Genomic DNA, 14,092 nt, shown 5'->3' with positions numbered 1-14,092 from the left:
ATTTTTAACCCTTTAAATTTTTAACAAAAGGAAGAATTCCTCTGCATAGAAAATGAAATGTATAAGAACCAATCCCTGTGCTTCGGCCTATTCTACAACACTAGGGGATTAAATGCTGAACTTTTTTTTACCTCCTGAGTGGATTTCAGAAATGACCTTTTGCCAAGCCCAGGGCGGATGGGGCCCCCATTGTTGTCTGACGTGGGACAGAGTTTTTTCTTTCCCCTGGCAGCGTATTCATGTAGTTTACCCAAGAGTTGGTTCTTTCCCATCTGAAGGCATTTATCATACACTATGTGAAGTAATTTGCAAATTTCTGATTGCAAAAGATTTCAGATTATCAAATGCTAGAGCAGGATTGGGCAAACTACAACCTTTGGTCCAAATGTGGCCACCAGTCTTTGCCGGAGTATGTCCCTGGGTGACATCTTGGGGAGGTGGTGTAGCACAGTAACTGCCTAAATTCTCTAGCCCTCAGTTTCCTCATTTCTAAAGTGGAGGTAATAATAGTACCTGCTTCATGGGGTTGTTGTACGGATCTAATGGACTAATGCATGTACAGCACTTGCCCAGTGCCTGGACGCAGACAGAGAGCCTTGGCTATTTGTGTAGTATTAGTTATTATCATTGTTGATGTTTCAGCTTATACGCCCCCTGCTGGTTCTGAAGAACACACAGATTTGTCAACTTCGGTTATCTGACAAAAGTAAAAATATGAGTAGTCCTAGACAGTACTCACAGAAAAATCTCAAGTGTTTTTATTTTTTTAATTTAAATTTATTTATTTATGGCTGCATTGGGTCTTTTGCTGTGCGTGGGGCTTTCTCTACTTGTGGCGAACGGAGGCTACTCTTTGTTGGGGTGCGTGGGCTTCTCATTGTGGTGGCTTCTCTTGTTACAGAGCACGGGCTCTAGGCACGCGGGCTTCAGTAGTTGTGGCACTCGGGCTCAACAGTTGTGGCTCGCGGGCTCTAGAGTGCAGGCTTTTAGTTGCTCTGTGGCATGTGGGATCTTTCCGGACCAGGGCTCGAACCCGCGTCCCCTGCATTGGCAAGAGGATTCTTAACCACTGTGCCACCAGGGAAGTCCTCAGGTGTTTTTAATCTTCCTAGAAAACTTTAATGCTCTGGAATGCTCTTAATGACCTGATCTGTGAGCATTTTCAAAACAACTGTAAAGCAGAAAGCTCAAGTTGTCTTAGTTCTATCTTATACGGCACCCCATTATGTGCATCAGTCTCACTGTTTCCACAAGTCTCTTGGAGATACTATCATGAAGATGACTGGCTCAGTGGACCTCACCTTTTAGTATCATTATGTCCTTCTGGTATGGTATGTTATGCTGGTTCAAGGCCAGAGAGCACCCTTTGCAGGGATTTTCACTTTCATGGGAAAGTCAGCTTCAGCTTATTAACTGTAATCAAGTGGTATCACAAGATCTATCATTATTGTTTTCTGTTACCTCTGATAACATGGAAATTTTGCCCTATATTCAGGCCGTTGCTGTTGCCATTCTTACCACTTCAATCACACAGGCAAGTACACTGTGAGTCACCGAGAACTTGGAGTAAGTCTGCAAAAACACTTCTCTCAGAAAGTGAATCGGATCTGTCTCGAGCCTCAGACATCTCACAGATAAAAAGCTAGATCCAGAAAAACATCTGGCTTTTTGTACTGATGTATGGAGTCTTCCATTTAACTTCTTCAACAACTTTATTATGACCTTTGCAGATAAGCTCATTCCCCCCAGATGTTTGCTCTTCTGCAAGGATTATGTCCAGGACAAGGTTTATTTGCCCCCACGTCGCAGAGCTTCAGACAGGAGAAGCTGTGCACAGAGTTCTGGTCATATTTCTCCTGGATCCTTCTCCCCTGGCCAAATGTCTTCAATTCCCCGACTTGGCTCTGGAGATGAGTTTGTAGGCTGAGGCCTCGCTGTTAGCAATTAGCTTTTTGATTTGTTTCTTCCAGTTCCCTTGCTCATAAGCCTCTGGCACGCAGGTCATTCGTCCGCCATAGAAGCTCCACCAGCTCAGTCAGACTCATTTTCCCGTAACTGCTCCTGACGGGTGGTGGCCATCTGCTTGAGCAGAAGCCTCCGATACTGGGTTCCAATCCATTCAGGGCTTCCCAGGCTGGGTGGCAAGGTGGTGGTCTTGCTAGGGGTCTCGTGTCAGACCACGACGTCTAGTTTAATCGCAATCTCCTCCACCAAGGTGCCCACTGGCATCCACGCAGGTCCTTCCCGGGACAACGGCCGCCATCCCGCCTCGCCTGCAGCCCCGGGTTCTCCCGGCCCTTCCAACCTCAGGCCGCACCTCCTAACCGGCCCCCTGACACCCTGGGCCCTGGGCTCGCCGTGCGCTCCCAAATCGAGATACCCGTTACTGAGCGCCCAGAGCGGCGCAAGCCCACTTCTAGCGTCTCAGCCTGGGTGACGAGTAGGTTCGGCCAACCCCTCTCAGCACCTCGGCCAATCGAGGCTGTCCACCGGTCGAGGGGCGGCGACTCTGCCCAATTGTGTACCTCCGACAACCCGCGGCTCGCCCAATCGCAACGTGAAGCACCCAATGACGCCTCCGGAAGAAACAAGGAAGGCGGTGGAAAGTGAAGGGGTGTGGCCACAAGGCCCCGCCTCCCACTCTGCGATGTAGGGGTTCTGGTCATGTTCGAGGGAGCCTGGGTTGTGTAGGTTGGAGGCGGTGCCTGAGGTGGGCGTCTAGTCATCGTTAATTCTTTACAGGAATCTTTTAAAACCATTGGTCCACACTGTGAGAGCTAGCTCAACTAAAACTAAACATACCACACCGATCCATTTATCCAAACACAAGGTGTGTAGGTGACACTTTCTGTTTCTGTTTATTGTAAAAAAAATAAAATAAAATAAAATCAGTGATATTAAATTTTACTAGTATGTATTATGCAGATTGATCCTCAGCTGAGAGAGGGCGACAGGGTCAAGCTGTATAATACATATTAGCAAAGTTTAATATCACTGATTTTTTTTAAATTTTTATAGAAGTATAGTTGATTTACAATGTTGTGTTTAATTTCTGCTGTACAGCAAATTGATTCAGTTATACATATACTTTTTCATATTCTTTTCCATTATGGTTTATCACAGGATGTTGAATATAGTTCCCTGTGTGATTTCTTTTTTTTAAAGAATAAAAATATAGGTGAATAGAAGGATCATAGTTCCCTCTCGCACCCCACTGGACCAGCTGGACTCCTCCCCAGGGTACTAGTGCCTCACTTTGGAGACTGTGCCCTACAACAATTCCTTTTGTTTGCGGAGGCAGGAGCGGGGCAAAGCTGGAGCCTCTGGAGAAAGACTGCCTAGAATGACCTCAGGCAAATCACTTAACTTCTGTGTGCAATTTCATCATCCTTAAAATAGGGGGATTGGGACTTCCCTAGTGGCACAGTGGTTAAGGATCTGCCTGCAGGTGACACGGGTTCCAGCCAGGGGCGGGGAAGATCCCACATGCTGCGGAGCAACTAAGCCCGTGTGCCACAACTACTGAGCCCTCATGCCACAACTAATGAAGCCCGGACACCTAGAGCCCATGCTCCGCCACAAGAGAAGCCACCGCAATGAGAAGCCCGCACACCGCAACGAAGAGTAGCCTCCGCTCACTGCAACTAGAGCAAGCCGGAGCGCAGCAACGAAGACCCAACGCAGCCAAAAAAAAAAAATTAAAAATTAAAAATAAATAAATAAATAAAATAGGGGGATTAACAGTATTTATCTCATAGGCGTTTGGGGAGGATCCAGTGAGTTAATATAATATTAAAGTGCTTTGAACAATGCCTAACCAGCACACTAATAAGCTCTTAAATGATGATGATGTCGAATGAGTAGGTGTAGTCTCGGAGCAGCTCCCTAGTGTTAAGCTGTCCTTACTTCTTTTCAGTTGGAATTAGAATGATCTGGTTCCACATTGATTCTCCAAGCATGAGCCTTTCGCCTCATAAAATGTACTTAAACTTTATGAGCCTCTGTTTCCCTCTCTGTAAATGAGAGGTGATGTAAGGATAAAATGACAACTGAATGTAACTTACTTATCACGGTGCCTGACATTTAGTAGATTCTCAGTAAAAAAAAAAAAAAAAAAAAAAAGAGCTATAGCAGAGACTAATGCGTTTAGCAGTCCTCACTTCCTTTACCTCCAGGGCACTCCGCTAGACTACAATCCCCAACCTCCCCTCCCGGTAGGTGGGGCCACAAGACGGAGTTCTAGCCAATGGAATGTGGGTAGAACTGATGGCGCACGCTTCCCGGTGTGCCTTTCTCTGGAGTGAGAGTGGAACAAGTAATAGCGGAAATAGTGATAGTGATAGCGGATGGAAGGTTCCTGAATCCCCACAGCACTACTTGGAACAGAGTGACTCAATCAAGAAAACCCACGTGGGAGAAATAAAAAATAAACTTGAATTGAGATGCACCGGTAAAATGCGGGGGTTGCTTGTCACAGCCGTTAGCCAACCTGACGCTTAGCCGTTTCTCTTATTATTGTACTTTTTTTTTTTTTTTTGGATCTCTCAATACTTCTGACCTCACTTGGCACAAGATTCGTTGTACCTTTTGAAGGTATGCTGTTTGGTGATGGCATTTTAAATGTGTGCACGCTGCTCCTCAACAGGTTTGTAAACCCCTCTTTGAGCTCTTTCTTTTATGCACCCTCCCCCCAGCCCTATGCCCTATATCCACAGAGCCAGTTCCTCCAGCACCGCCTGGGGAATGATGAGAGTGTAAGTATGCATAGGTGGGTGCAAAGGTTGTTCCCTACTTCATCACATTCCTATTTCACCTATTTTTCTCCTCTCCTCTCCTTTTCATGGGTTCCTTTTTCTTTTTTAATTTTTATTTTATATTGGAGTAGAGTTGATTTACAATGTTGTGTTAGCTTCCGGTGTACAGCAAAGTGATTCAGTTATACATACACATATATCTATTCCTTTTCAAATTCTTTTCCTATTTAGGTTATTACAGAATATTGAGTAGAGTTCCCTGTGCTATACAGTAGGTCCTTGTTGGTTATCTATTTTATATATAGTAATATGTATATGCTAAGCCCAAACTCTGAATTTATCCCTCCCCCCCCACCTTTCCCCTTTAGTAACCATAAATTTGTTTTCGAAGTCTGTGAGTCTCTTTCTGTTTTGTAAATAAGTTCATTTGCATCACTGTTTTAGATTCCACATATAAGTGATGTCAGATGATATTTGTCTTTCTCTGTTTAACTTACTTCACTTAGTATGATCATCTCTAGCATTTGTCTTGCTGTAAATAACATTATTGCATTCTTGTTTACAGCTGAATAATATTCCATTGTATGTAATTACCACATCTTCTTTATCGATTCATCTGTCGATGGACCCTTAGGTTGCTTCCATGTCTTGGCTGTTGTAAATAGTGCTACAGTGACCATCGGGGTACACATATCTTTTCAAATTAATTGTTTTTTCCAGATACATGCCCAGGAATGGGATTGCTGCATCATATGGAAACTCTATTTTAAGTTTCTTGAGGAACCTCCATACTGTTCTATATAGTGGCTGTACCAATTTATATTCCCACCATCAGTGTGGGAGGGTTCCCTTTTCTCCACACCCTCTATGGATTCCTTTTGCATTTGCTCATTGAGTTAGCAAATGTTGATTGAGCTCCTTCGTACTCTGTGCCGGTGTGAGATTCAGGGATATAGCAGTGAACATGCAAACGCCATCCCATTCCAGAGGAGCTTACAGCCTAGTGGGCAAGTAAGACAACAAGCAGTATTTTGAATGTAAAACACTGGCCCATAAGCTCTGTGAGCATCATATCTTTCTTGTGAGCCTTGACATCCCTGGTAATGGTGCCTAACAAGCAATGGAGATATGGTGTTTGGAGGTGGGTAGCAACAGGAAAGGGCTCTTAAAGAAGGTGATGTCCATGGGAATTCCCTGGCGGTCTGGTGGTTAGGACTCTGCTCTTCCACTGCAGGGGGTACGGGTTCAATCCTGGTCAGGGAACTAAGATCCTGTATGCTGCGCAGCACAGCCTAAACAAAATAAATTTAAAAATAAATAGATAAATAATTAGCAGGGAACATTAAAAATAAAAGAGAGAGAGAGAGAGGTGAAGTCCAACCTGAGTCCTGAGGTTTGAGTAGGATTCCCCCGAGCAAAGGAGGTTGTGTGGGGCTGGGGACAGTTTCTTCCAGGAAGAGGGAACTGTTGGTACCAATTCTGCAGGCTATGACTCTGGAAAGTGAGGAGGTGAGAGATGAGCCTGGAGAGGTCAGTAGGGGTCAGATCATATTCCAGAAGGCCAAGGAGTTCGGCCCGAGGCATTAACGAACACCTGGGAAGACTAGCAGCTGGTGTTTCACTGGTGAAAAGAATGGGTATAACCTCAGGAGTGATCCAGCTTAGCTTCTCAGGGAAAAGCCTGAGAGCAGCCTAGCTGCTCTAGAAGAACTTTGGCAGGTGTGGCCCCTGACCTGTGGGGACCCAGCCCAGGGCAGTCCAATTGTCTCACTATTTTTGCTGCATTTTGGATTCCACACCTGGGCCCCAGTGGCATGTCTTTCTACCTCTGGCTGTTGTTTGTGTCTAGTCCTCCCCTGGCATGAAAAAGGCCTGTACGCCCAGCCCTTGTGCCGGATCTTGGTTCCCCAACCAGGGACTGAACCCGGGCCACGGCAGTGAAAGCATCAAATCCTAACCCCTGGGCCGCCAGGGAATTCCCCATCGTTCTTTTGTTTTTTAAGATTTATTTATTTAATTTATTTTTGGCTGTGTTGGGTCTTAGTTGCGGCACGCAGGATCTCCCTTGAGGCACATGGGATTTTTCGTTGCAGCGCGAGGGCTCTTCATTGCGGCGCTCGGGCTTCTCTCCAGTTGTGGCATTCGGGTTTTCTCTTCTCCAGTTGAGGCACGCAGGCTTAGCTGCCCCGCGGCAAGTGGGATCTTAGTTCCCTGACCAGGGATCGAACCCAAGTCCCCTGCACTGTAAGGCGGATTCTTTACCACTGGACCACCAGGGAAGTACCCCATCATTCTTAATATACCCTCTTTAGACCAGCCTTGCAATTAGCTGCTAACCCACTGGCCCAGGCGAATGGGACACATATGTCTTCATTGAGTTTGTTGGCTAGGAAATAACCAATAGATTTATGTAGGCAGCCTAGTTATTCAAACTTATTTCCAAAACTTTCTTAAATTTTCCTCTAATTATTTTCCTCTCTTTTTCTCAATCTAACTCTTGACCAAAGATTTTTCTGCCAGACAGATTTAGTATGGCACAATGGTTTGAAGTCAGACAGAACTGGGTTTGACTCCTGATCTGGTCATCTTTAGCTGTGTTGGCTAGTTCCTTACCCTCTCTGATCCTTGCTTTTCACATCTGTCAAATGGGGATGCTAGACCCAATAAGACAATGTTTGTAAAATGTTTAGCACAACACCTCGCCTGTAGTAAGCCCTGTAGGTGGCAGCCACTACTCAAGATTCAAAAAGTGTTTATTGAGCACCTAGTAAGAATCATGTGCTCAAAAAGTAACTCTACATGAGCCTGCTTCTTCTGGGTAGATTTCTCTGTTCTGCTTTTAAATTACCAGGAGAAGGACTTCCCTGGTGGTTCAATGGGTAAGACTCCATGCTCCCCATGGAGGGGGCCCAGGTTTGATCCTTAGGGAACTAGATCCCGAATGCTGCAACTAAAAGATTCCACACGCTGCAACTGAAGATCCCGAGTGCGGCAACTAAGACCCGGGGCAGCCAAATAAATAAATAAATATTAAAAAAAAAAATTACCAGGAGAGAAACATGCTTAGGGAGATAATTTCCAAATTGTGGTCTACAGATCCCTGGGGGGGTCCTCTCAGGGAACTGCAAGGGTCAAAACCATTTTCGTAATAATACTAAAACATCATTTGCCTTTTTCACTGTGTAGACACTTGTACGGTTGGTGGGTAAAACTGCTGGCCCCTTAGCATGAATCAAAGCAGTGGCTCTAAATGGTACTATTAGCCATTGCATTCTTTTTTTTTTTTTTTTTTGCGGTATGCGGGCCTCTCACTGTTGTGGCCTCTCCAGCCACTCCGCGGCATGTGGGATCTTCCCGGACCAGGGCACGAACCCGTGTCCCCTGCATCAGCAGGCGGACTCTCAACCACTGCACCACCAGGGAAGCCCCAGCCATTGCATTCTTCATTGCCATGCTCTTGCAGGAAAAAAGGAAGGCCAGTTCTACTTTCGAATGTCCCTGATGAAGCAGTAAAAATGATTTTATTAAAGCTTAACCCTTGAGGACATACCTTTTTAGTATCTTGTCCGACAAAATGGGAAGTACACAAAAGGCACTTTTCTGAGGTGTACCAAGGTACGATGGTTGTCTCCAAGAAAAGGACTTGTATGACTCAGTTGCCCGCTGAACTAGCTGCTTTTCTCCGGGACCACCATTTTTAGCTGAAAGACAAACTATGGCTATTCAGACTGAGGTATAGATCTGCCATCCACTTGACTGCCCCTCAGCCTGGCAGCCTTGTCATCATTGGGGCATCTAAACCCACATGGGGACCCAGGAGCCTCCTCAGATGCCACAGGATGAAGGGTCGCTGGCTCCACAAACCCCACTTCCCCTTGGACCCAGACAAGTGAGCATTTTAGAAATAGAAGGAACTCCCTGGTGGTCCCGTGGTTAGGACGCCATGCTGTCACTGCTGAGGGCCTGGGTTCAGTCCCTGGTTGGGGAACTAAAATTCCATAAGCTGCAGCGCGGCCAAAAAAACCCCCCAAAAAAACAGAAAATGTATATCTCCCTTAAAACCTAAATATCACCAGGAAGGTTGGAACTCTAAATGATAACGCACGTGAACAAATGACGGTAACATAACTGACCAGGATACCAGCAAAAGTGCCATTTCAATGAGATTATTTTTATTGTGGTTAAACACACATAACATAAAATTGACCATTTTAACTACTTTAAAGTGTGCAATTTCGTGACATTTAGTACACTTGCCATGTTGTACAACCATCCTCTCTAGTTCCAGAACTGTTTCATCATCCCAGAAGGAAATCCCACAGCCGTTAAGCGGTCAGTCCCCGTCCCCCCTCCCCCCAGCCCCTGGCAAACACTAATCTGCTTCCTGTCTCTATGGCTTTGCCTGTTTGGGGTATTTCGTATAAATGGAATTATATAATATATGGCCTTTTGTATATGGCTTCTTTCTCTTAGTGTAAAGTTTTCAGGGTTCATCCATGTTATAGCACGTAACAGAACTTCTTTCCCCTTTTTTTATTTTTTAAAGTTTTTTTTTAAATTAATTAATTAATTTATTTATCTTTGGCTGCGTTGGGTCTTCGTTGCTGCGCGCGGGCTTGCTCTAGTTGCGGCGAGCGGGGTCTACGCTTCGTTGCAGTGTGCAGGCTTCTCACTGAGGTGGCTTCTCTTGTTGCGGAGCATGGGCTCTAGGAGCGCGGCTTCATTAGTTGTGGCACGCGGGCTCAGCAGCTGTGACTCGTGGGCCGTAGATCACAGGCTCAGTAGTTGTAGCTCATGGGCTTAGTTGCTCTGTGGCATGTGGGATCTTCCCGGACCAGGGCTCGAACCCGTGTCCCCTGCATTGGCAGGTGGATTCTTAACCACTGTGCCACAAGGGAAGTCCTAGTACTTCTTTCCTTTTAATGGTTAAATAATATTTCAGTATGAATCTACCACATTTTGTTTATCCCCTCATCGGTTGGCAGACATCTGGGTTCTTTCTATCTTTTGGCTATTGTGAATAATGCTGCTATGAACATTCCTGTATACGTTTTTGTTTGAACCTCTGTTTTCTACTCCTTTAGGTGTACACCTAGGAGTGGAATTGCTGGGTCATGTGATAATTCTATGTTTAACTTTTTGAGGAACCACCATACTGTTTCACATAGCAGGCACACCAGTTTACATTCCCACCAGCAATGTATGAGGGTTCTAGTATCTCTCCATCCTCACCAACACTTGTTATTTTCCATATAGCCATCCTAGTGGGTGTGAAGTTGTATCTCACTGTGGTTTTGACTTGCGTTTCCCTGATGGCTAATGACGTTGAGCATCTTTTCATCTGCTTATTGGCCATTTGCTTATCTTTGGAGAAATGTCTATTCAAGTCCTTTATCCACTTTTTCATGGGGTTGTTTGTCTTTTTGTTAGTGAGTTGTGTTCTTTAGATATTCTGGATGTAGATATATAGTTTGCAAATATTTTTTTCCCATTTTGGGTTTTCTTCTCCCTTTCATGATAGAAAGTTATATTTTGAAATCTATTATTTCTCCAGTACCTACATTTCTGGGATCCTGACACAGAGGGCAAGACCTGATTCCTAAATTCTCCTGCCAGTGACCTTCCTTTATTCTACCTTTATCCTCACCTCCCCATCACGTGTCATATCCCTCAGTTGGTATGGCTTCCCGGGGGGCTCCATGTTGAGGAAGATTCTGACATGGTTCCTTGGGAAGGAGGTCCACAATTTGGGAACTCTGCCATTGGTACAGAAGGGGAGCAGGTGGGATGCCTTTCTGGTACTCGCCATCCCATCCTTTATTTAGGACCCTCCTTAGTGAGCTTCTTCTTTCCTTTCGCTTCCCAAGCCATATCCCTCAATAATTTTTCACTGCCTTTTCTCAGCCGAAGTTGCCAAGTTTTGTTTTCATGAAACAATATAATCAGGCAACTTTGAACTCTCATGAGTTATTTGACAATGTTAAAAAAATGCTGGGGGTTTTAGGTGTGATTATGATATCATGGTCTCGTGAATTTTTTTTTTTTTTTTTTTTTTGCGGTACACGGGCCTCTCACTGTTGTGGCCTCTCCCGTTGCGGAGCACAGGCTCCGGACGCGCAGGCTCAGCGGCCATGGCTCACGGGCCCAGCTGCTCCGCGGCATGTGGGATCTTCCCGGACCGGGGCATGAACCCGCGTCCCCTGCATCGACAGGTGGACTCTCAACCACTGCGCCACCAGGGAAGCCCCTGATTTAAAAGATCTTTACCTTTCTAGAGATATACACTGACATAATAATATTCCTTCTACTTTTATATACATTCGAAATTTTCAATACAAAATAAAATAATACAGAAAAACAATCACACCGAGTGCTGAGCAGAAGGAGTGGAATGAGGTGCCCAACGTCTTCTGCTGTGTAAGGTGGTGATTTCTTTTACTTGCCCGAAGTTGCCAAGTTTTTTTTTGCAGTACGCGGGCCTCTCACTGTTGTGGCCTCTCCCATTGCGGAGCACAGGCTCCGGACGCACAGGCTCAGCGGCCATGGCTCACGGGCCCAGCCGCTCCGCAGCATATGAGATCCTCCCGGACCGGGGCACGAACCCGCGTCCCCTGCATCGGCAGGCGGACTCTCAACCACTGCGCCACCAGGGAAGCCCTTGCCAAGTTTTAAGTCTTATCCTCACACTTCTTTTATTCCCCAGTCTTGGCTCTCTCCTTTTCCTGGGTCTTTCTCCTTAGAGGAAAATGGAGGGCACATTCCTAAGACTCAGGTGTGATGTGACGAGAAATTGTCGGCATTCCCTGTCCTGAACTCCCTTTGGCATGAGCCCCGCAGAGGAGACCTTGCTTTTAAGCCCACCTGTGTCAGGTGCTGAGACCCAGATGCTGTCCGCCTTGATGTGAGTGCCAAGGTCTGCGCTGGGCCCCCTGCTGCCTGTTCAGATCCAAGTGTCGTATTTTTACCTCAAGGCTCCCATTCCTACTGGAATGCACATTCCCTGGGATGTGGCCACTTTTCTGATGGCCAGCAGCCAGCCCGTGGTCCCCTCCCAGTGCCCAGATGCTCCCATCTCCAGGCCTTTGTTCAAGCTGGTCCCTCCATCTGGAATGTCCTTCCCCAGTCTCCTCTGATGAAACAACAGTCTTCCTTCAAAGCCTGGTGTCAAAAGCACCTGCCCCAAGAAGGCTCCCCCAGCCTCCCCAGCTGGAACCGATTTCTCCCCGGAATAGGATTCTTTTTTCCCTCCAGTTAAGATGACTACATTTTCTGAACTGTAATTGGGACTCACACTCTCTGTCATTAGTACAATTGCCTTTTGGAGAACAGGTGCAGAGAGTATGAGAGCAGGCCCATCCAGGAATCCTGGCACATACGATCACTGCACAAATTGTAGGCCTCACATTCCTAGATTGTACTGCAAGTTACTGCAGTTCTAGGCCAGGAGGATGCACTAGACCAGCTCAGAGCCAGGCTCCAACGATTCAGACCCAGCTCGGGCCCATGCCTATGTAATAGGAAAGAAACTTTGTATTCTATTACAGGTTGATCACTAAAGGGATGTTGCTTATAAGCTTAAATTATACATCATGGCCCATCTCTGGGAACCCTGCCTCCCAGGTAATGAGCATTAAGCTAAAATATCTTTATTTAGCTCACAGGAAACATCCTGATCAGGCCCACCTGAGAATGACTGCAGGAAGGAAGAAATTAACACAACCCTCCTGGAGGCTGACCCGAACCAGGAAATATTGACTTTACTCCTTCCCCTTTCGGTATAAAAGAAGCCTGAATTCTAAGTCAGGCAAGATGGTTCTTTGGGACACGAGTCCACCGTCTTCTCGGTCTGCTGGCTTTCTTGATAAAGTCGCTATTTCTTGGCCCAACAACTCATGTCTTGATTTATCGTCCTGTCTTGCCACAAGCAGTAGGAGCTTGGACTTGGTAACACCTGGAGGTAGTGAGAGCTTGATGAATCAGTTTTTATTATTGTTGGGTTTTTTTTTTTGAAAACCCCTTAACTTGAAAGTTTCTTGAACAGAGGGATGATTTATTTATTTTTAATTAATTAATTAATTAGGCTGCATGGGGTCTTAGTTGTGGCACCGAGATCTTCGTTGCAGCTTGTGGGCTCTCTAGTTGTGGCATGCGGGCTCTAGAGTGCACGTGCTTAGTTGCCCTGCGGCATGTGTGATTTTAGTTCCCTGACCAGAGATCAAACCTGCATCCCCTGCATTAGAAGGTGGATTTTTAACCACTGGACCACTAGGGATGTCCCAGATGATTTATTTCTCATCTTGCCATTTCTCAGCACTCTGACTGGTCTTGCCATACTAGATCTCAGTAAATATTTTTTGCAGTCAGATGGAATGTCTTCCTTAGACAGAATGAGTGGAGGTTTGGATAAGACGTGGGGTGGGGAAGCACAGAAAGTCCTGAGAACCAGAAAGATTATCTACAAATAATCTGCCATCAGCCTTCCCCTCTCTGTATACATATGCTGCTCCCTCCATTGGCAGTGGGGGTGGGGGAGTTCTGAGGTAGCCCTGTGACTCACTTTGACTGACAGAATGCACTCCTAAGAGGCCTGTCAGCTTCCACGTACACTCCTTTGGAAGCCAGTTGCCATGCTATAAGGAAACCCAGACTGTTCTGCTGGAGAGAGAGGCCACAAGGAGAATCCTGGAGCACGAGACACCTCATGGTGGAAGAGACAGTGCAGCAGCATGAGTGACCCCTGTCAGTACAAGGTGGAAGAGAAGACCCTTCCAAAACACCACCAAGTGGTGAGAAATTACAATTTGTTGTTTCAAGCCACTAAGTTTTGGGGCTGTTCGTTACACAGCAAGTGATCACTGACAAGGGAAGCTCCAATGTGTCTGAGATGAAAAAGGAATAACAGTAAGAACCAACATGTGCTGAATGCCCACTAGATGCCAGCTTGTGCCAACAGCCAGTATATGTCATCTCATTCAACTTCTCACGACAGACCTCTTCCCCAATTTTCAGAGGCTCAACAAATCAGAGGCACTTGTCTAAAGACACACAGTAAATGAGGATAGAGACAGAATCTAACTCAGGTCCGTCTGACTCCAACTCCCGCACTTTTTTTAAACCATGGTTCCATGCTGGGGGCAAGTCCAGGGGAAAGGCATAGACCCAGTGCCTGATTCTGGCTTTAGCTTGGACACCCACTGAGGAGGTGAGCTGAGGTGAGCTGGCTGGGCCTCTGTGCTTGCTGGAGCCTGTGGGTGGTGTGCATGGCCATGCTGTGGACAAGATGCAGGCTCTGAGTGGCTGAAGGGCGGCTTGGCCTTGAAGCTAGATGGGGCCCCCAG

General features: G+C 46.1%; 1 protein-coding gene across 2 annotated transcripts in view; it reads left to right on the top strand.

The window, feature by feature from the left end:
- Nucleotides 1-14,092, top strand: part of PLPP7 (phospholipid phosphatase 7 (inactive)) — a 94,982-nt gene that overhangs the window by 48,711 nt on the left and 32,179 nt on the right. The window contains exon 3 of one of the 2 annotated variants that reach the window (XM_067742918.1): nucleotides 12,409-12,623. The exons of the other annotated variant lie outside the window; for it this stretch is intronic. Coding sequence (XP_067599019.1) covers nucleotides 12,409-12,427 — 19 coding nt within the window. The 3' untranslated portion in view covers nucleotides 12,428-12,623. Of the gene's footprint in view, nucleotides 1-12,408; nucleotides 12,624-14,092 lie in introns of those variants that run through there. 2 annotated transcript variants of the gene reach the window in all.

The sequence above is a fragment of the Pseudorca crassidens genome, chromosome 7 (genome assembly GCF_039906515.1).
Source record: "Pseudorca crassidens isolate mPseCra1 chromosome 7, mPseCra1.hap1, whole genome shotgun sequence".
Taxonomy (NCBI): Eukaryota; Metazoa; Chordata; class Mammalia; order Artiodactyla; family Delphinidae; genus Pseudorca; species Pseudorca crassidens.
The sequence above is the reverse complement of the archived record's forward strand: the minus strand, read 5'-3'. Positions and strand labels throughout refer to the sequence as shown.